The sequence below is a fragment of the Muntiacus reevesi genome, chromosome 15, assembly GCF_963930625.1.
Source record: "Muntiacus reevesi chromosome 15, mMunRee1.1, whole genome shotgun sequence".
NCBI classification, from domain to species: domain Eukaryota; kingdom Metazoa; phylum Chordata; class Mammalia; order Artiodactyla; family Cervidae; genus Muntiacus; species Muntiacus reevesi.
The window spans coordinates 25,731,920-25,754,257 of NC_089263.1; the positions used below are offsets into that span (position 1 = coordinate 25,731,920).

At 43.0% G+C, this 22,338-nt stretch overlaps 1 protein-coding gene across 1 annotated transcript in view; it reads right to left on the reverse strand.

Moving 5' to 3' along the window:
* MTMR10 (myotubularin related protein 10) overlaps positions 1 to 22,338 on the reverse strand; it is a 38,390-nt gene that overhangs the window by 12,472 nt on the left and 3,580 nt on the right. The window contains exons 3-6 of the mRNA XM_065906842.1: positions 13,475 to 13,611; positions 10,911 to 10,983; positions 10,319 to 10,461; positions 4,579 to 4,669 (exon numbers count right to left, since the gene is read on the reverse strand). Coding sequence (XP_065762914.1) covers positions 4,579 to 4,669; positions 10,319 to 10,461; positions 10,911 to 10,983; positions 13,475 to 13,611 — 444 coding nt within the window. The remainder of the gene's footprint in view (positions 1 to 4,578; positions 4,670 to 10,318; positions 10,462 to 10,910; positions 10,984 to 13,474; positions 13,612 to 22,338) is intronic.

The window sequence follows — 22,338 nt, forward strand, 5'->3', positions numbered from 1 at the left end:
AGGGGCGTGCTGGGCAGAGCTGGACTTAAGAAATGTGGCTGATTTGTACACCATTGAGTAGTGAGCTAACTACCTTAAGAGCAGTAAGGGTGCCAGAGGTGGCAGCAGGGAGGCTGGGGAATGCCCAGCCTGTGCGTCTGCACAGGTGTGCTGTACCAAAGAGCAAGCACCAGCTAGCTACATGTGCTGTTTACATTCCAACTGAAATTTAAGTTTAACTGAGATTTTAAATTCAGTTCCTCAACTGCATCAGGCACATTCCAGTGCTCAACAGCCACATACAGCCAGCGGCTTCTCTACTGGACAATGCAGGGCATAGGACACGCCACCACTGGACAGCACTCATGACTCTAGATCAGGAAGGGTCTCAGGCGCCAGGCTAGGAATTTTGAATTTTATCCTTTAAGTGGCATCAGAATTATGATGATTATGATTCTAACAGAGCTTGATAAAAGTTAAAATGCTCCTTCTAAGCCCACATCCTGGCATGCTGCTCTGTCTCAGCACCTGCTCTTAGAGTGACAGCCACAGGAACATGCTGGGAAACCTGGGACCCATGATTGCTCTAGAACTCAGAACCCACATGGGACTCCCAGGTAATTCCCACTTTACACAGTGTTCCAAAACACCAAAACCCACAGCAAACTATCCAATATTAGAAAACCTAAGTATTTCATCATATGACTAAATTAAAGGGGAAAAACCCTCCCAAGAACAGAAAAACATTTGAGTTCGACACGTACTCATGATATTAAAAAATAGCAAATTTTAGCAAATTAGGAATAAAAGGGAATTTCCTTAACTCGATAAAGCCTATTTATCAGAAACAAACAGCAAACATCATCCACATTGAAACCGAGAAAAGAAACGCTGCCTTTCCCACCACCGCACAGAGGTCTCCGCCACGCACCGAGACCACCACCACAGAGAAGCTGAAAGAACACCGTGGACTTTCGTCAGGAGCTTGTAAATACTCTGGCAGCTCTGCCCTAGCGGGGAGATAGGACTGCGTGCTTCTCAGTGTCCTGAGGTCGAAGACTAGGAAGCTGGGCTGAGAACACACACACTGTTTATGAGACTGCTCCTCTGGCAAAAATATATAAAATCTCAAGATCAGAGGAGGAAGAGATGGCTTTTTCTGAACATGAAGCGAAGGCACCTACAGGGTCTTGCACTGTGTGCTATTCCACAGGTTCTGCTTGTTCAGAACCTGTCCTTGTCTTGGCCGCCAGGATCAGGGCTCTTGGACACTTGACATCTTCTCCAGCGAGAGCTTATTATGGGATGTGCAGCAGGTACTAAGTCTGTCACTAGCGAGTCCGGCAATTTTTATGCTTTCCAGGATCCCAAGGACCGAAGCCCGTGCCTGTGTATGAATGCCCAGGGAAGGCTGGCTGGGCTGGTCTTCTAGAAGAGTCGGCCACCTTGACGTTGCTGACTTAGGTCTCAGGATAGCTGTCCTCAGCCAGATGACAGGGACAGGAAACGGAGCAAGGTCAAGAGCACCCTGACCTTCACTAGCTCCTGTGACACAGTTCACAGGTCTTATCCCAGACTCCAGCCCTACAGAGTTTCCATGTAACCAGCCCCTCCATATTTAGAATGGCCTCAAGCAACAGTAAAGACCATAAAACGGTCAACACAGGAAAAGAAAGCCCATCACTTCAATGACACTGCAGAAATCAGAGTCACACAGAGGGCGAGGAAGAGAAAAACAGAACTGTGATCATGAAGAAGTTCCAGAGAGCTGAGTCAACAAAGTGGTTCGGATGTAACATTCAGACCTCATGGGCTGGGTGGCGCCAGTGTTACTGTCTTTTAAAAGCTCTCCCAACAGGGATTCTGATGTATAGATTGATGCATTCCTACTGCAGAGACACGAGCACCAGTCACAACCATTCACAGCTACATGAGAATGTTAGAAGAACTGACAAACAAAAAACTAAAACTTTCTACAGTTTTGAATGGAGTTCATACTCTGCAAGTGGTTTTCCAATAAGCACCGAAAGGAACATCCAATACTCAGACCCTTGCTTACAAAAGGAGGATAAGATTGCAAGACAAAACGACGTCACTGAAAACATGACTTTCCTGCGGCGTTTACACTGCACCCCGAGATCTTGTTGCCCCATCTGTAAGCAGGGATCTGTCACAGGGTGGAGCTGCTGACCCTGGGCCTGCCAGGAACCCGAGGTTTTCACTCTTTAGTCTAGAAGGACAATCTGACCTCCTGTCAATTTCATAACAGAGATGGACCTGTATCTTTTGGATGATATTTGTCCAATAATACACTGACTGGTGAAAATAGCATCCTCGTGGTTGCTTTCAGGTTAAAGGAGGAAAAACAGAACTATTGTTCTTGTTTGTGCCTACGCCTCCCGCGGTGTCAGTGTGGGGGCTGTCCCAAGGGATGTCCCACCCCACGGGTGCCGGGCATCTTCCCAAGCATCAAGATCCTCCCAGAAGTATTCAAGTGATGCTGAACACAAGAGAAAATCTCAGGACGACTAAGGTCAGCTAAAAGGCTCTTAGATAACTGCTGGGCACATCCTCCTGCTGCTCATCCCAACTGTGAGAACAGCTTTGTCACCTGCCTGCCTGTAGTAAGAGCTTCTTTAATCCAGCTGCTGAATCAAGGTGTCGTCCTGAAGGTCAAGGGTTACTGGGTTTTCCATTCACAGTATGGATTCTGACTGCAGTGTGTGGAAATTTCAGGCCTCCTCTGATCTTACAGATGCAGTGTACCTTCTGCAACAGCAGGGAGGGTATGAAAGGATGTTACCCTACGAGGAACCTTCCCACAACTCTGGCTGAGTACTATGTGTACAAAGTGCCTGCCAAGGAGGAGGAGTCTGAAGGATGCAATAGTAAGTGCTCCTAGATATTTTACATGTTAATCGTCAATCATTACTTTCTCGACAAGCTACAAGTGAGAAGATACAGAAGTGATGGATGGGAATAAGGAAACCCAGTGGTAGAAGGGTTATGGACTGAATAAACTATTTAAAATATTAACATCCCAGAGATGCCCACAAGGAGTAGATGGAGACAACCATGAGTAGTCAGGGAATCAGGCCTCGGGTCACCAAATGCATCAGACAGTTCACTGTACTGAGTGAGTTCCAGGCATCACACTGTGCAGAACTTGCAGGTCTCTACACTGGACTTGTTCCTACCAGAAAAAAGGCAGCTGGTTTGTATCATGAACAGTGGGAATCAAAGGCCCTCCTAGGAGAGGTGAGAGTGTGATTGGGGATAAGCCTGAGGATCGCATGTGCAGCCTGATGATGTGCCAGAGGGCCATCTGTCCACCTCCTAGTGCAGACTTACAGCACCTCATCTTTAGACAATAAGTGGATTTTCCTTATGTTAAGAAATGAAAAAATTATTTGTATTGTTCAAGCCTAAGTTACAAACAGTTATATTCTGATACTAAAAATTAAGTTACAAACATTTTGTTATCCAATTTCTTCAAGTATAGTACCATAAGACAAAAGGTATGACTTCCACCTGTCATCTCTGTAGTGTTCAGGAGAATCGTCTAAAGCAGTGAAGTGCACTGACACCACATGTATCTGCAAGTGCTATGTGCTACTCCTGCATCTTAATGCACTTACAACATGATGATACTGGAATACACTTTTATTACACACATTACTTAGATTACTATACATGTTCTAACAAAATGTGAAAGACCAGTAAAATTAGTAACTTACAGGCTCCCCATCAGGACCATGCTGGTTGAGTGAAGGGACCTTTCACTATGAACATGCAACTGAGTCATCCTGCTCCCTTAAAGGCAGGGCAAGCATGAGACTCAGCAAGCAACAGACAGACGGTCACTAACCTATGAGGGGGTGAAGTGACACATGACCTCACTGATTTTTCTCTAGTCTTTCATGAGGTTAAAAAAAGGAAACCGGTTGATCAAAATTACATTTGTATATAAAAGAACTCAGAATTATATGACCACTTGCAATTTTCTTTGGTGGTGTCATCACTGACATCTATGTGAACAGACTATTCACTTTTGTAAAATCGGTTTAAAATATACTTTTTTTGGTCCTTCAGATGAATGCTCATCTTCCTTTCATGAATCTTATTCATAATTATAAAGTCAACATTTTGACTTAATGAAGTTCATTAAAGAGTTCAGCCACTTCAGCTTTTGCACGAAATCACACCTTTCCAAAAAATATTATGAATTTCAGATGTCTTTTAACTTCCTCCAGTTTTCTTAACAAGTAAGATTACTTTAACTCAAGCTACCAATTAGTGGTGGAGAGGGAGAGTTATCTTCCTTCATCATAAAATACAAGCCACTGACTGCAGGTAAAACACTTAACACGCTTCCCATAAGCCTTTTGTTACAGTTGCTTATAGGTTCTTCACTTTTAAAGGAAATAATCTGACAAATATTATCTCTTTTAGTACAGACTGCTTAATTCTCTAATAGTTATGAAGGTAATAATTCAACAATCATTAAGGCTCAGGTACTTGGAGGCTTCTCATAAAACATAAGAATAAAACTTAAGACAATGTAAAGTTAGTCACAGTAGTTAATATTTTCATATTTACCTGAATTGTGGTATTTTTTCCCAACATATTCAAATGCAAAGAGTAGCTGGAGGTCTGTTGGCTGGGAATAATGAGCTATTGCAAGGCATACCTAGGAAAAATTCTACATTTAGAATTGATTTCAACACATGTGGTTAAATGAAACGTACAACGAGGCCTTGGGTGTGGGGAGCATCATCTGGGGCAGGGTCTATGGACACTTGTTTCCATGTTTTCCTGCTGACCCAGAGCTGGAATGAGCTCTCTCAGGCCAGGGACCTCATTCACTGCTGTGCCCCCAGACACTGTTCAATCTTCAGTGACTACACGCTAAGTGTTCAGTACGTGTTTGCTGAGCTGAATTTTAACAGGGAAATAATTTTACTCAGATAAACACAACTGGGAAAGTAAATGAAGCATTCTCAAAAAAGGCAGTGACATATCTACTCCTAAAAAAAAAAGAGAAATTTTCATTTTTTAAGGACGATAGATAATTATTTTAATACCAACAATTCGGAAGGCTCAGTATAAGGGATGCTATTTTAATGTTCATATCTCATTTTAGATTTTAGAAAAATCTAAAAACAGAAAAGCTACAATTTTTTTCTTACAAAAAAATAAAAATTAGTAAGAAACCCAAAAGTTCATGGGTGGTTACAAGAGATACATTAAAAAAAAAAAAACAACTGTTTAAGTAAAATGGTTGAGATTCTGCCTGTGCTGGGAAAAGCATGGTCTTTGTATTCCAATGACCAGGGTTTGAATCCCAGCCCCACCAAGCACCTGCCAGGAACCTTTGTGAAGTCAACTCATTGCCTGGAGCCTCAGTCTGGGCATGTGAACCATGAAGATGAAATCGAGACTGCACTAAGGATGGGTAACGCGAGCACACGCCCAGCCTCGGAAGCAGCTGCACACGGGGGATATGGCTGCGGTCAACCTCAACTGCTACTGGACAGACTGAAGGATGGTATTCCATGCTTACAGAGCCCTGGACTAGATGACGGGAGATGAGAAAACAATCTCACATGAACAGACAGAGGAAAATGAAGACAGATGCAAGGAGAGAACAGACCACCTTACTCAAAAAGTTATCCTTTAGAAGAAAAAGCATTAAGCCAGAATGATATGCTTTTGACAGTGAACAAGCAAGAAGTTTAGTTAATTGTTAGTCCTTGTCAAATTAGCCATGTCTGCGGTGGGCTGATGCAGATTCTATTCACTGGTAAGTATGTGTCAGTTGTTAGAAATACATGTTAGAAGCCTTCTATAGAATAAATGCTTCCTGTCTTACTAAATTAAAACACAAAACTAGGAGAATGGTTATCATTAGTTTCAGTTTTGACAAAAAACAACAATAATAATGGCTCCTTGAAACATACGAAATACCTTGCTATTCTTAATGCCTGTGGGAGAGCTTTCTCTGAGAGTCCATCCCACTTGGGAAGATTAGGAGACAGTGACCTGCATTTCCATCCCCTGCCTGCTCACCAGTCCTTAGAGTACTTCTTCCAGGAGCAAACTACAGAATCTACACCTTGAAAAAGTCCTTGTCACTTCCTACTCCTCTGGGCACTATGCTTATAAGTTTATAAGCTTTGCTGCGCTCAAGATTCTTTTTTCATTTTTGTCCCATTTTTCAGCACTACCCGCGCCACAATCTTAAGCCATACCTGCCTTATGGCATCTCTCTGGGCTTTCCTATACTCTAAAAAAAATTAAATAATAACACTTAAGGATTCTCTTCTAAAGATGAACTTTTGAGCAACAACTCTGTTCTCTGGATTATCTGCTGTAGTTACCAGATACCTGCATGCTGAATTAAATCTCCTCCATCAGGCAGGCTCTACCAGCCCTCTGTCTCTGCACCTACCCCCACCCCCCACTCCATCCCTGAGCAGTCTCTGGTCTGGACGCACCTGTCTGAATATGGTCCGTCTGACTCAGTCCCAGCCACCTCCTTCTCCACACTGTGCTCAAGAAGCCCTTCCCCAGTGATCAACCAACCACTCTTTCTCTGAAGCTGTCATCTCTGGTCAATGCTCTGTAGTTAACTGAGCTTGTGGAGCAGTCCTTTCCAGGGCTTCACATACTAGTCACGAGCATGGATAAGGAGGAGGATACCGGGATCTGTTTTACTTCTACTATGAAGTTCAATTCCTCCAGGTCAGACACCATGTCTCCTCCCTTCAACAGGTACTTACGGAGCAGCCACCTGTCCTAAGTCCTGGGGACTCAGGATGAACAAAACAAACACAAACCTTGTGCTCACCCTGAGCTTACATTCTAGTGGGGAAGACAGACACTGAACCAGATCAACAGGAAAGTCTATAGTAAAAGAGACAAGTGTGAGTGCTAAAGGGGAAAGTAAAACGAGGAGGGAAGAGGATGTAAGGTGATAAAGTGAGGGAAGGAAAAAGCACGTTAGTCCTTTAGAAGAGAAGACCAGGCAACGCCTCCGCGCACATCTGAAGAAGCCCAGGAGACTCTACACTTCTGCCATCTCCTTAGTACTTTCTGGGGGCGCTCTGCACTTCAGAACAGCTGCACTGAAAATACCAGTTTACAGAATGAGTTCCTAATGTAGTCAGGAAGTACTCCAAGTCCATCATACTAGTTATCACTTTCTCTGAGACCTTTAGAAAGCAGTCAGGGGTCGTGTTTACACAAAAGAAATCCACAGATCACTGACGATGGAATATGTTTTTTATGGCTACCAAGCCTATCTGTTACGCAAAACCCAGTGCAGCCCATTTCTAAAAAGTCCTTAAAAATAGCACAACATCATATTTACAAAGGTTAGGAAACAAGCCTTTGCATTTGCATTTAAAGAAGACTACAGAAATACTGTTGACACTGACTCAGTTTAATCTCTTGCACTACAGTTGATCCTGGGGGAAGGAGACACAGCCGGACCTAAGCTCTTGGTCAGCAGTGTAACCACAAGTGCGCGTGACTCCGCTCAGGTAACCTCAGTCCGGGCTACCTCTGGGAACCCAGACAAAGGCACACAACTGTGTCACACTCCCACTGGCACTGCAGGACACTCTGAGAGGAGCAGGAAAGCCAGGAGTCCTCTTCCTTCAGCCTTTCCACACACACTACCTAAAAAGCCTATGTCCACGTTCCTAGGTTCTATCACTAAGAGTGTAATAAGAGACTTAAAAAAGTAGGTCTCATTTTCATATACAATTATTCCAATCTTGTAATGTACTCCCTAAGCATTAAAAAATTTTCAGAAAAACTCTACACCTTTGAAAACTGCTTCTGAAATGGTTCATTTGCCCTGGCTATTGTAGGAAATTGTAATTTTTTGTAATACTATTGATTGATATTTAGGCAATAACAAAATAGACTACCAGAAGGCTTTGGAGCAATATTTAACAATATGTGAACCAATTTAACATTTCAAGATTTTATAATTCAAATAGGAATATAACTGCTGTATTTCCAAAAATATCAATAGTTCATACATCAGAGAACTGTGAACATGCATCTGGTCATTTTAAAACAATTTACAAAAATCAGAGCACTTCCAGAGAAAACAGTATTCAAAGTTTCCAGGAGGTAGAATCAAGCTGTAACTTCCTGACTGTGACCTAGTTTCAAACAAAAATTTTCACATGAAATAAAAGAGTATACTAGAATTTTTGTTTTAAATTCATGAAGACATTAAACTTTGGCAGCCATACATGATTTAACCTCTGTGTTTGAAGATATGTAAATCAGGGAAAAAATTCTCCACTTGTATTCTTTTTTTCTGGCCATACCACATAGCATGTGAGTCCCTGACCAGGGATGAACCTGAGTCCTCTGCAGTGGAAGCATGGAGTCTTAACCACTGGACTGCTAGGGAAGTCCCTCCATTTATATTCTTAATGCCTATGTTTCTTTCCTGTATTTCCCCCCTTATGATTGTACAAAAACAGTATTTCTTTTGGGTGTGAGGTAACTGCTTTTTATATTTTAAGACAGTGGGGAAAGGATTTTTGCCAGCAATGTGGTCTGCAGAAAGGGCATAAAAAAATGGAGCCGCCTGGCCAGTTTTGTGTAGATGGTTCAGTGAGGCCCCTGAAGCACTTGCAAGCAGCAACAACAGATAAGGGATATTCTGAACTTCTGTATCATTCATTTGGAAATTAATCATTTATGTGGAAACATCTTTCATGCTTCTACTTTGTACTGTTAAATTTACTTTTCATTTGTTCACGCTTTATTGCCTCAATTATACTTAGCAACAAATATCCTAGATGGTGCAAGAAGGAGTTAGATAATTGTGATTTTCAATGACTGACACAAGTGTCATCTGAAACACAGAATAGAGGATGGGAGAAACGTAAACTTCCTGGAAGACTGTTGGGCCACTGTATCAATTTCTTACTTAAAAAAAAAAAAAATCCTGTTGTAACTCCATTCCCTCAGTTCCAATGGTGTCCCTATTCTTGACATGCTATACATCCTGAAGGTGATGTTTCCATAAGCAGATTCCTGGTGCTTTGATTAAACAACTATAGAGGAATTTTAAAAATTAACTTGGTTCAACTATTTTATAGGCAATCTACCACTTAATTAATTCTGAAGTCTTTCTACATAAGAACAGGTACCTCAAACTAGAAAAATGCCAAAATCACAACTGCAGAACTGAATGGCTAACAGCAGCCATAAAAGTTATCTGGCTGAATTTCCCATCCTGCAGCATGCAGAAAGATGGTCTTAACACACTCTCTGAAAACTGGTCAGCCACCGACCCACCACCCCTTCTGCTACCTAATCGAGCTGCAATGGCCAGGCATCTTCAGATATTCATTTCATGTTTGCCCTCCTGTAAAGAAACTGTTGACTCTGGTTCTAAAAATAAACTTATCACCTCCCCACCAAAGTACATGAAGACAGCTGCCATAAGATTTTTCTGATAGCCTCACTGATATCAACAGAAAATTAACTACAGTAAGTTTACCGACCATGGAGAACAAATGCACCCATTTCTCATGGCCCAAAACTCCCTCATCGCTCCTCTATTCCCAATACATGAGAGCAAGGCTCCCCTGGAGATTCTGTTAGTAGATTCTGTACTTGCTGCACCATAGACTAGCTGGGGTGGGAGGTTGCTTAGGACCAGCTTCACTCCTCTACTAAAGCCAAAATATGGACTCAAAGAAGGAATTTCTGCCCTTGAATCTCACTCCATGAGTGTGCGGTAAACATTTCCTGGAAGGCAGGGGAAAAACAAGGCAATTAAAAAGCCCTTAGCTTTTAGTTGCCCCTGTGGAATATCATTTAAATTAATTCATTAGAATTTCTTTATCATACCAATATTTATTAGACCCCTCCTATAACTGCATATTTACCTAACCTTACGTAACCTCAGTTGAGCTTTTAGTTGATGATAAAGCTCTGAGATTCTGAATTAAGTCTTACCAAACCTCAATTACAATATAGCATCATCTTTTCAATCTTTTTAATGAGAAAAAAACCAGATGGTAATGATCTTAATGTAAAAGGTACACGATAGTTTTTTGTATTTTAGAAGTTGATAAAAAAAAAATTATGTAGAATAGCTTAAAGTAGCCATAAACTAGTCCAAGAAAAGAGTTCGAGAAACATTTCTGACATCCACTTTACATAAGGAGACATCTAATAACTTCCCCCCCCCCCAAAAAAAACAACAACAAAACTGAGCAGCTGAGAAATGAGAACTTCCATAAGGAACTGCAACTGATAAACACAGTGCAAAAGTTGTGACAGAACTTAACAGGATTACCTTTTTAGCACTTTCAGGACCGGATTCATCAAAGCGAAATCTGACAATTCTGAAATCTTTACAGTAAATAATTAACTCTGTTGGATTAAATTTCAGCTTCTGGTTTGGACCCAGGACTTTCTGCTTCCTCTTATGGTCATTTACTGAAAAGGAAAAAAATTTCTTTCTTGATACTTACTCTTTAATATACTTTAACAAACTCTTGCTGAGAACAACTGGAAGATCACCCACCACTTGGGTACTGCTTCTCTGGAATCTTTCCTATTCAAATATGATTCTGAGAACTTTGGGGGGTCAGTTTTAACACTGCTTCTGATGATACCAAAGATATCTCTTTACACAAAATCACGACCATCTATACTTAATGATTAAAGTTTTAATTAAAAAGAGAACAAATACCAGAAAATATAAAAAGCCATATATTTTATATCTCTATTTAAAATAACTTACTGATTACTTTCTCATTAATTTTCCTGGGACTCAAAAAATAAAAAAGGAAAAAAACCTACAGAAATAAAATTTCAACCAAAGCACTTGAGGGATATAAATCTTCATGCGAGAATTTAGCAACTGAGTGAAGTATAATACATACGTGTGACTATTTGCTCAATACACGTTAAAGGCACATCATGTTCGCCAAGTAGAAGGTTTCTGTAATGGAATTTCTGAAATAAAAAAGTATGTTCATGTTAATTCTGTTAGCAATCACTTCCCAATGGTAATAACAAGCCTTACTGTTAGGTGTGATGAGAAGCTGCAAGGACGCTCTCTGAAAAGAACAGAAAGCTCTTGTCTGTGTGTAGCTATGACAGTTGGAGAAGGCAACAGCACCCCACTCCAGTACTCTTGCCTGGAAAATCCCATGGACGGTGGAGCCTGGTAGGCTGCAGTCCATGGGGTCGCTAGGAGTCAGACACGACTGAGTGACTTCACTTTCACTTTTCACTTTCATGCCCTGGAGAAGAAAATGGCAACCCACTCCAGTATTCTTACCTGGAGAATCTCAGGGATGGGGGAACCTGGTGGGCTGCCGTCTATGGGGTCGCACAGAGTCAGACACAACTGAAGCGACATAGCAGCAGCAGCAGCAGCTATGACGGTGCTGGCACTGTGGCCGCACAGAACACACTCCAGTGGGAATCAGGGGAGGAAGAGAGACATGACATGCCTGCTTTGATCACATTCTCTCCACCTTTTTCCCACACTTTAAACAATAAAATTAGGGCGGATTACACACTACAGTGTCACTATAACTTACAGGGTATGTCACAGTAGCCTGTCAATCACTTCACAGCAAACATGTGCATGTCTAGTTCAGGTAAAACTGTCATTAAAATAGTAAAGAAATGGGCCTTCAAAGTCATCAGATTTTAATGGGTAAAGTCATGGCCTGATTTTCACAATGGAGATTTTAGAGCAGAAAGTCTACCAGAAATAAAAATCTTTAGTCAAACTACTGCTTGTTTGTTAAACTCACTTTTTAAACACACTTTTAAACTAAGGACATAGCTGATGGTATTAACCTTCTGTTGGTGGGGCACTGGCTTATTTTTTTCTACTAGTGGTACTGGATTTAAGCTCTTCCAGGTATACAGGTCTCATTTACAGTGAAATCTGGGGCCAAAGATAGAAATAAAGCTAAAAACAAAAGGAAAAACCCAAGTTTACAGTCTAATAAGCCAGTGTCTCTACATAGCAAGTATCTCTAAATGCCTTAAATTTAAATATACCTACACACTGCAATAGATTGAAATATACTTATCCATAGTTACACACTTCAGTCAAAAGTTTAGAATTAACACCCAAATATAACTATCACAAATAAAAGTCTAGGGGGTAAAGTATATAACACTTTACAAATCAAAATAGAAAATGAGAATTGAGGAAAAGTCCAGAATTATTAAGTTTGTTAAATGACTGAACTTTTGAGAACTCAAATTATATGGAGCTACTCTTATCCAGTTAGAAAATAAAATAGCAAGAGGTTATTAATCAATATTTTCTTCATTCTAACTGTACTAGAAATTTAAAATAAGAATTTGACTTTTTTGGAAAAATACCAGTTAGATACTATGAAATACATAAAACATGCAGCATTTATGAGATTATTTGCTGTATACTTTTTTCTCTTTATGACCAGTCAAAAAGGATCTCTTTGTTTTTATATGTAGGTTAAAAGATTTAGAAGGAAATAATAGCTCCCTTATTTAAAAGGTTACATAAGCAAAGATCACAGAGGATAAAAATAGCACTGTGACTTAAAACCATCTCACTAACTGCACCCGTCTCAACATTCTCCTTAAACTTTACTTCGAATTTTAATGTAATACATTCCTAACCTTGCATTCAGTTCAGTTCAGTTCATTTGCTCAGTTGTGTCCGACTCTGCTCAGTTGTGTCCGACTCTTTGCAACTCCATGGACTGCAGCACACCAGGCTTCCCTGTCCATCACCAACCCCTGGAGCTTGCTCAAACTCATGTCCACTGAGTGAGTTGGTGACACCATCCAACCATCTCATCCTCTGTCATCCCCTTCTCCTCCTGCCTTCAATCTTTCCCAGAATCAGGGTCTTTTCCAATGAGTTGGTTCTTCGCATCAGGTGGCCAAAGTATTGGAGTTTCAGCTTCAGCATCAGTCCTTCCAATGAATATTCAGGACTGATTTTCTTTAGAATGGACTGGTTGGATCTCCTTGAAGTCCAAGGGACTCTCAAGAGTTTTCTCCAACAGCACAGTTCAAAAGCATCAATTCTTCGGTGCTCAGCTTTTTTTTATGGATGTGAAAGTTGGACTCTAAAGAAAGCTGAGTGACGAAGAATTGATCCTTTTGAGCTGTGGTATTGGAGAAGACTCTTGAGAGTCCCTTGGACTGCAAGGAGATCCAACCTTACATTACTCACTTATTAATAATTTTATTGTAATTTTTCCATATCTGTGCTTTGTGTAAGAATATGTATTGCATAAAAGTATAAAAGTGAAGTCACTCAGTTGTGTCTGACTCTTTGTGACTCCATGGACTGTAGCATACCAGGTTCCTCCGTCCACAGAATTTTCCAGGCAAGAATACTGGAGTGGGCTGCCATTTCCTTCTCCAGGTATAAGGTATAAGAGTATAAAGCCTTCATACAATTAAACAGCATACAAATCAAACGCACCTGTAATGGCATTGGATCATCCGTAATGAAGGAAATTTTGAAGTTACTGCATATCAGTTTCCCCCACAAATCGTATTGGCTTGTGTCCGATGCGATGCATTTTCTCACAAAATTGACTTCATTTACAACAATTTCTCCTTTACAAAAAGAAACATATCACTGTGCGAACTATAAACACACCATAAAATGTCAACAGTTGCTGTGTGATCTAGAAGGAAGATTTCCTGATGACAGTAAGAAGAAACACTGAGCCAGGACTTCACAACAATAACAGCCGCAGTGGGGCACTGTGTTCCAGTTGTGAGATACAGAACCTGAGGCACAAAGACCTTGGGTCTGAGATGTTCCACCAGAAAGGCTGAGCGGGAGTGTGCACTGTCTACTGTGCTACACTGCCTCTCATTATTTATCGAAAGGCATCCCAGAGAAGAAATGACCTGCCCTGTCTCCTGCAGAGTATTATTTGATGTGATAGTTGTGTTCTATTAACACGTGACTTGATCTCCAAAGACCATGTCTTCGATTCCTTTCATAAGGGATGAGAAACAGTTCAGTGTTAATCTCAAGATTAAGAATGCAATCTATTTATCCTAAAATGTTAGTCGCTCAGTCGTGTCCAACTCTCTGTGACCTCATGGGCTATAGCCTGCCAGGCTCCTCTGTCCATAGGTTTCTCCAGGCAAGAATACTGGAGTGGGTTGCCATTTCCTTCCCCAGGGGATCTTCTGGACCCAGGGATCAAACAAGGGTCTCCTGCATGGCAGGCAGATTCTCTACTGCCTGAGCCAGCAGGGAAGCCCATTTAACCTAAAATAAACCCACAAAGCCAAATCGAGTTTCCTTCTGCACTCACATGATAACTAGTTGGCAACAAAACTACAATATAGCTTTTGAGTTAAAAGAGTTAAAAGAAATAAATATAAGAAACCAAAACAAAAGTTATAATGTTCTTTGAAAAGAGTGATTTTCTGTAACTGATTTAAACCATGGTCATCACTAATCCTTCAAGTTCTAAAATACAATCAGACCCAGGGATATTTTTAAATAATCCTTGTCTAGAGTCCTCGGTGGAAGGGTTAGGGTGCTGATCCACTTTGCCTGATAAACCCTCTAATAGTGATGGACAGAACTGTTTGCTGACAAGACCCAAACACCCACCAATTCACAGAGCACAACTTGTCTCAAAACAATCTTCTCTCTTAAATAAACTTGAATTGCAAAGACAACTTTCAAAATTCTTAAAATGCGCAAGACTAATTTTAAGAACAGAACTCTAACATTTACTTGAGGATTAAATTTAAATGTGCTCATGTCCAATTCTTGGCTTGGACCAGTGGAGTAACTGTCCCTTTTAAGCAGACAAGCCTCTTCCATGTGGCCTGCCAGGTCCCTCGTGCCCCCGCATAGTCCTCACACCCTCCCTCCTCTCCAGCCTCAGTGGGCTTCTAGTCACTTTCAGGGGCTGGACTACTTTCATCCATGGGGTCTTCGTACCCTGTGCCCATTCCCTGGAATACTCTTTCCTTCTCCATCAGTCTAATCGCTTTCTCAGGAATGCCTGAGAAAAACCTCTATAGAGATTAACTCCCTCAATCACAGCATCATCTACTTGTAATTCTCAGTCCTAATCACAGCTACTGTACAATGACATACACTCTACATAAAGTCAGTGCCTGTCCCACCCTCAGGACCACATGTCCCTGGAGGTAGAGCACAGATTGATTTTTCTCCACTGCTGACAGTGTAGTTGTAAGGTGAAGGCTGAGCATGGGGCTGGGGCCCAGTCAATGAGTGCTAGCACACAAGTGAATGAACCACTTCACTGCTCTGGGTTCACCAGACCAGCACCACCAATGGGGCAGGCATGGTTCCAGCCAGACAGAAACCAGTGATGTCATAGGGCCATGCGCCAAGAGGGTCAGGAGATAAGTGCTAGTGGTAACCACAAATTCGGAAAACTGCCCCAGGCCATCCTGCTCCTCTGCCACACCACAGAGAGCTGCAAAATCCTCTGGTGGGAGGGTCACAATGTTTTCCCATGGGAGGGTCACAATGTTTTCCTATGTGGTTCTCTCAGTAACTCATCAGCTGAGAGAGTCAGATGAGGGACCTGGACTGAGAGAGAGACCAAGATCTTAAGCAAGCAGTATACTTGGAACTTACAAGCAAGTGTTCTGATTTCAACTTGTTTCTTTATGAAAAGTATTAGTCGCTCATTCATGTCCGACTCTTTGCAACCTCATGGACTACAGCCTGCCAAGCTCCTCTGTCCACAGAATTCTCCAGGCAAGAATGCTGGAGTGGGCAGCTGTTCCCTTCTCTAGGAAGATCTCCCCAACCCAGGGATCAAACCCAGGTCTCCTGCATTGCAAGCTGATTCTTTACTGTCTGACACAGAATTAAATGCTCTGTATCGAGATGCAGCAGGAGGCACCAAACAGAACTACAGATTCAAAGTGCTAGCCATCAACATATGTTGATTCTCACCAAATAACTCAAATACATAAAATTTAAATCTTCCATAACCCCCTGGACACAATGTTTACCAAATGCCATATCAGAATCTGGCAACGGAACACTCAACCTTTTCTCTCCACTAGAAAATCACAGCTACCAATCGTAAGAGAACAGTTAACTTGGAGGGGAAAAAAACCCCCAAAACTACAAGAGTCATTTCCAGCTCAGACAATTCGAGGTGGCACTCCTGTAACACTGAGCTCTTTACACAAACTCCTGGCTCACTGAGCAGAGCCCACACTTCAATGCTCTGCCACTTTCCTCAAGGAGCCAATTAACCTGGAGTCTCAAAACAATGCTACAAAAACACACCTGGTTAACACATAATTCATACACATTTTGGGGGTATGTTATACTCAGATAAATTTTGCTTAAAAAAAAAAAAGCCTCGCCACAGGATTTCAAGATCCTGGAAAGGGGAGCAGGGATAATGATGGAAAGGAAGGGATGGTGGGCCTGTGGGACAGGACATACGACCACAGTAGTGCTGCTAGCCAACCGTGCTGATGACATCTGCACTTGGGCAGCCCTTCCCCACCAGTTGCACTCTCCTTCCACAGGCAAAAATATAATAGATGCAGTCCACCAAGGCAGCAAAAATGAGACAAACATGAAAAGGAGCAGAAGGCGTTTAATGGGTTCAAGGTGGGCCAACCCAGATGGCAGCCCCCGATTTTTGTAAATAAAGTTTTATTGAAATGAAGCCATGTTCATTCATGTGTGTACTGTCAGGACTGCTTCCACAGGACAAAGGCAGAGCTAAGTACTTGCACCAGAGATCTCATGGCTTGCAAAGTCTCAAACACTGACTGGGGCTTCACAGAAGATGCTTGCCCAGCTCTGTGCTAGAGATAGTCACTTAAGTGACAACTCTTAACATTAGTGAAATGAGGCTTGGAAAAAGCACCTGGGCACGTCCCATCAGAAAACAGGCACTTTCAACCTGCAATGATGCAGTGACCTCAGGGGGCTCAGGAAGCCTACTCAGAGTGCTGAAGATCCACGACTTCCCTTGGATGTGTCTGCCACAGTTGGGGGGGGGGGGGAGGGGCAGGGAACAGAGGGAGGGAGAGAAAGAGGGGGAGAGAGAGGGAGAGGAAGAAGGAGAGAAAGGATATTTCAAAAGGATACAGGAGCCAAGATGAAAGAATTCATGATCCATCAGCAAAGATGGAGAAATGGTCACAGACTGAAGCTAGGGAGAGAGGATAGATAGCTAAGTGCACTATGGTGTCCTGACAGGAACTCTAAAACAGATAATAGCCATTAGTAAAAAAAAAAAGAAAGGAAAACCTAGGGAAATGTGAATAAAACTTGTAGCTTAGTTAATAGTGCTGTTAATTTCTTGTTGTTCAGTTGCTAAGTCATGTCTAGCTCTTTGCAATCCCATGGACTGCAACCTGCAAGGCTCCTCTGTCCATGGGATTTCCCAGGGCAGAACACTGGAGTGGGTTGCCATTTCCTTCTCCAAGGGATCTTCCTGACCCAGGGATCAAACCTTCGTCTTTCACATTGTAGGCAGATTCTTTACCACTGTCAGCCAGGCTGACTAATTAATTTATTAGTTCAGCTAAATTTACTGAGGTTATAAGATAGTTACATTAGGGGATGCTGGGTGAAGACTATGTGTTAACTATCTGTACTCTTTTACAACAACGTTTACTTTAAAATAAAATTACCAAAGAAAAGAAAGTGGACAAGAAACAAACAATACAAACCAAAAATAAAACAACAAAGTAAGATAGAGATCTGCTGGGCTGTGGTCTTTCAAGGAAAACTGTTGCACAACTTTTCAAGCATGGAGTGGAAATGAGCCCCTGGCAGAAAAGGCAGGAGGGCGGGATGGAGGTAGAAGAACAAGAGGGCACTTTCATGGGGAGATGCAGAGCAGGGGCTTCTTCTTGTGAGCACGTCATTAAATAAGCGCCAAGTTAACCTGGCTGGAGGCTTAGCTGATGACACTATAGACCCAGGCTTTATAGTACAAGGATCACACAGCCGGCTCTCTGCTCGCAAAACAGTCTTCTGCTCACACTTTATAAACAAGCGGGGACCCTGGGTAGGAGCTATCCTCAGCGGCTGCCAGCCACGTCCTGCAGCTGTAGGCCAGGAAACCAGCTCACAGACGGGAGAGAAATAGGGGACACAAAGTCCTCTTCCCAGAGGGGACAGATACAGACACACAAGAGCCACTAGACTGTTCTCGCTACATTTTAAATTAGTGACCTTGAAGAGGAAACTCAGCACAAAAGCTTCAAAGCTCCTGAGAACCTCGATGGTTTCCCAGAGACTGTCCTCCTGGGCTTCCCCTGAGGAGGGAAGCCGAAGTGCTGCCAGCCATGTGGGAGGATCCTCAGCCTCAGGCACTTGCCAGCACACCACGGCCAGGAAGCTACAGGGGCCGCAGGAAAGAAAAAGTAGGAAATGAGCTTCGGTGCAGGGTATGTGAAAAGCACCAGAGAAAAATCCGAACTAGAAGATGACAGGCCAAGACGTTCTACTGCAACCTGGTAAGGGATCAAGAAATCGTCAAAGTTTGTTTTCTCAAGACCTTTCCATCTGTAAAGATAAGGAAATATAATTAAAATTAATAAGTCTCTAAATGGTACAGCTAGGCAAGTTTTTAACTCCCTGAGAACCAAAAAATCCTGTCACATTATCTTTCATAATATCTTACACGTTTAGAAAGTCAGTACATATTTGATGAATTAAAATAACTTTCCCATAAATTTTAGTTTGAAAAATAGCGTAAGACAAAGCCTCACTATACACAGAAGCTAATTAACCTATGGAATGTGCAGAGGCCCAAAGCATAACTCAGTCGTGGCCTTACATCTGGTGAGTGACTGTTCCAGATGGCCTGGGGCTGAGGATTCCCAGGTGTGGGACTTTCAACACTAAAGCCAGGACCTGAGGGTCCCGGGATGCAGAGAAATTCAGGTCCTGGAATTAAAGTGGCCTACCAGTTACAAAGGAAAGCTGAAATTCTGCACCAGCCATCTGAGGCTGCCCCTGGTTCTCACAGGGTCACACACGACACAAACAAGCACAGAATGAAGCACCAGGCCCAGCAAATGCTGCCCATGATGGGGGTTGGAGAAGGGCAGCAGGGCAGGCCTCAGGAAGAGGCAAATCTTGACGGCAGATGACAGTCAAGATAGAGAGAACACGTGATCACAGTAACCAAGGCCTGGATAAGGAATAAGTCATCTGGGTTGGAGAAAGACAGGTATCAACGTTGGGAAGCAGAGCAGAGGTCAGCAAATTACAGAGATTAAAGACCTGGGATGGTCTCCTGCTTGAGCAGGAGTGGAGGTTCATGAAGAGTTTCTGAGTGAGAGTCGTAGGATCAGGAGCGCCAAGGTGGCCTGCAGCAGGAGCCAAGGAGTGGCTGGCTCCAAATCCTCAGGAGGCTGTCCCAGTGAGGAACAGACCTAGCTGGAGACACTGTAGCTCATTACACTGCTCACGGTTCCAAGGAACAATTAAAAGCCTTTGTCTCTCAAAAGCAGGGTATCTAAAAATTAAAATACTATGAAATTCAGTCTACAGTGACCTCTAAATCCTAGATACAACAAAACAAAACAAACGACACCTGAAACAGACTTTGCTTTAAGGGATTTACAGTTCAATAGAGGAAATAAGACCTATGGTGAGGCAAAGAACAGCAATACATGATCGGTCCAAGCAGTGAATACGTTTAAAAAAAAAAATGCAAGTAAACCAGATAGCTGTCCAACAATGGCTATTTTCATTTCCGGATGGCCCAAGGTCGTACCCTTTTCTGATCTGATTATAAAGGACTCTGACAATCCACGCATTCATTATCGCTCTACTGGTTAATCTTCTAGTGGAAGTGCTGCTGGCACTGCAGACAGAAGGGGTAGTGGAGCTGATCCCCGAGCACGTGCTCTCCCAAGCCCAGGCCTCCCCAGTCCAGCTCAGGTGCCCTTCCTCTGAGCCCCCACCACCTCCACTCCCTCCACTGAAGCCCCTCCTCAGTGGACCAAGGCTCAGGGCAGGACCCCCTCTCTGCTTGGTCCTCCTCTGCCAGGCAGTAGGGAGCACACATGCAGCACCAGCGCCACAGTCCACTCCCTGCTGGGGGCCACACACTTCAGGCTGTCCTCATTCCCAGTCTGCAGATCCTTGGAAAGACCACGTCCCAGACACAGAGGAGGGAGAACTCACCTCCTTTGAAAGGCCCCACTCCTTTCAATCACCCCCCACGATGAGATCAACGGTGCTTCACCAGCCTCAGCTCAGCTCGGCCACACAGGGTGGCTCTGAGGAGCTACCTGCAGGCTACATCATGTATCAGTTAAGGATCTTAATCAAAACTGTCAGAAACACGCCTGGAACTGGCTTGGCAAGAAGAAGAATTCTGTCTCTGGTGTCGGCTGGACTTCAAGGAGAAGGGAACCACCAGACTGCCCCCCTCCCCCTCCTTGGGGCTCTGCCTCTGCAGTTCTCAATCTGACATCACTCTTTCGCGCAGGTCCTCTGCAGCCTCAGCTACAGGCAGCACGACCAAAAGGGAGCTCTTCCCTAAGTGCCCATCTGAAGATACCCAGAGGCAAACCTGTGTGCCTGCCAGTCAGTCTAGGGTTGGGGTATCACCCTCACTGGCCACACAAGAACGCCGGGCTGGGTGGAGATGTGGAAGGAGAATTTGTCAAAAGAAAAGAGGTACGTTTTTCAGAAGATAGTGGAAAGACTCCAGGCAGACAAAGTAAGAGATGTTCTTTGTGTGAGTGCTCATTAAACTGTACCTTTAACATAACAATAATTTTACAGAACGATCTCCAGTTCAGATTCCACAAAACAGGTACACTACAAAAATAATTTAGGGAAGTGACACAAGAGCTAAGCTAAAAACTCAAAAAAATTAAAGTCACAGCTGCTAACAGAAGAACATATCTACACCAAAGAAGCTGGAAAGACATAATCTTAGAATAAAGGACAATCCTTTTAATCACATCAATTTAGCTTTATGGAAAAAAGCCCCATTCTCCCTCATTATCTCAGTTTGACCAAGGGTGGATAAAAACTCCATCTAGATGTGATGCCAGTCAGGCCCTGATGAGAATCTGGGCCCCACTGGCCCAGGTCACCTTTGGCCTTGCCCACAGGCTGTGTGAACTTGCCCCGGCCCTGCTGCAATTCAAGCCCACTCCTCCCCCCATTGCAGCCTGGGTGCCTGGCTCCCAGGAGGAGCTCAGAGAGGGCATCCGCCAGCCCAGCAACCAAACAGACACAATCTTATATATGCTGGAACACACACACACAAGCACACATGCAGTTTAAAATTCATACTCTCCCTGTTTTCAAAAGATTGGGGTGATTTTACACACACAACACAGTCATTAAGGATGCTGCTGCTGTTGCTAAGCCACTTTAGTCATGTCCGACTCTGTGCAACCCCATAGACGGCAGCCCACCAGGCTCTCCCGTCCCTGGGATTCTCCAGGCAAGAACACTGGAGTGGGTTGCCATTGTCTTCTCCGCATTAAGGATGAGACTTAGGTAATGATGAATCTGGACATCGGGGCCACAAAGCTGAATTAGGTACAACCTTCACCTCAACGAGTTTCATAAACTGGGCAAGCTGGGAATTACTGACATAAACCACCATCTAAATTAAATTTCTAGTCAGTTTCTTCTGTTTCTATGCTTAATAAAAGCTGAAGATCATTTTAATATAGCCTCATTAAGTTCAACAGAACACACAGTAACTACATACAAATAAACAATTGATTGTGTGTTCCAATTTTCATCTGCTTATTGAATTAAAAGTTCAAACTTTGGGCAGCTGAAGTAGGATATCCTTGAACCCAAGGCACCACGCCAAAGCGTAATGTCCAATACTACATCTCTGAACAATTACTTCCTTGTTTCATGTGCCTATGCAAAGCCACAGGTGACTTGGTCAAGTATCCTCTTTTAAACTATAAAGAAGGCTAGAACTGTATTATTAAGCTCTCTTAGTAAAAGCCCTAAGCTAGCCCAGGTCTTAAGATCACCAATGCTGCAGTTACTCTCCATGTGTCTCCCAGGATTCACAGGTGGAGGGCAGGTGGCTGCAGGCCAGAAACAGAGCAGCAGAGGTTCTAGCGGGAGTCAGAGATGCAACCTGAGCGGTGAAGCAGGGTGAGGTGGCTAGTGAGGAAGAATGGGAAAGGTGTGAGAAGGCCAGGAGAAGGTATGAACAGGAGGGGGAAGGAGGGCAAAAGACAGGCTAATTTAGGACTAAGTGTTCTGTGAGGAGCAGGTTAGGTGCAGACAGAATGCTGGGTGTCAAGCCAACATGTGTGCACACACAGAGCCAAAGAAAAAAATGCTACCAT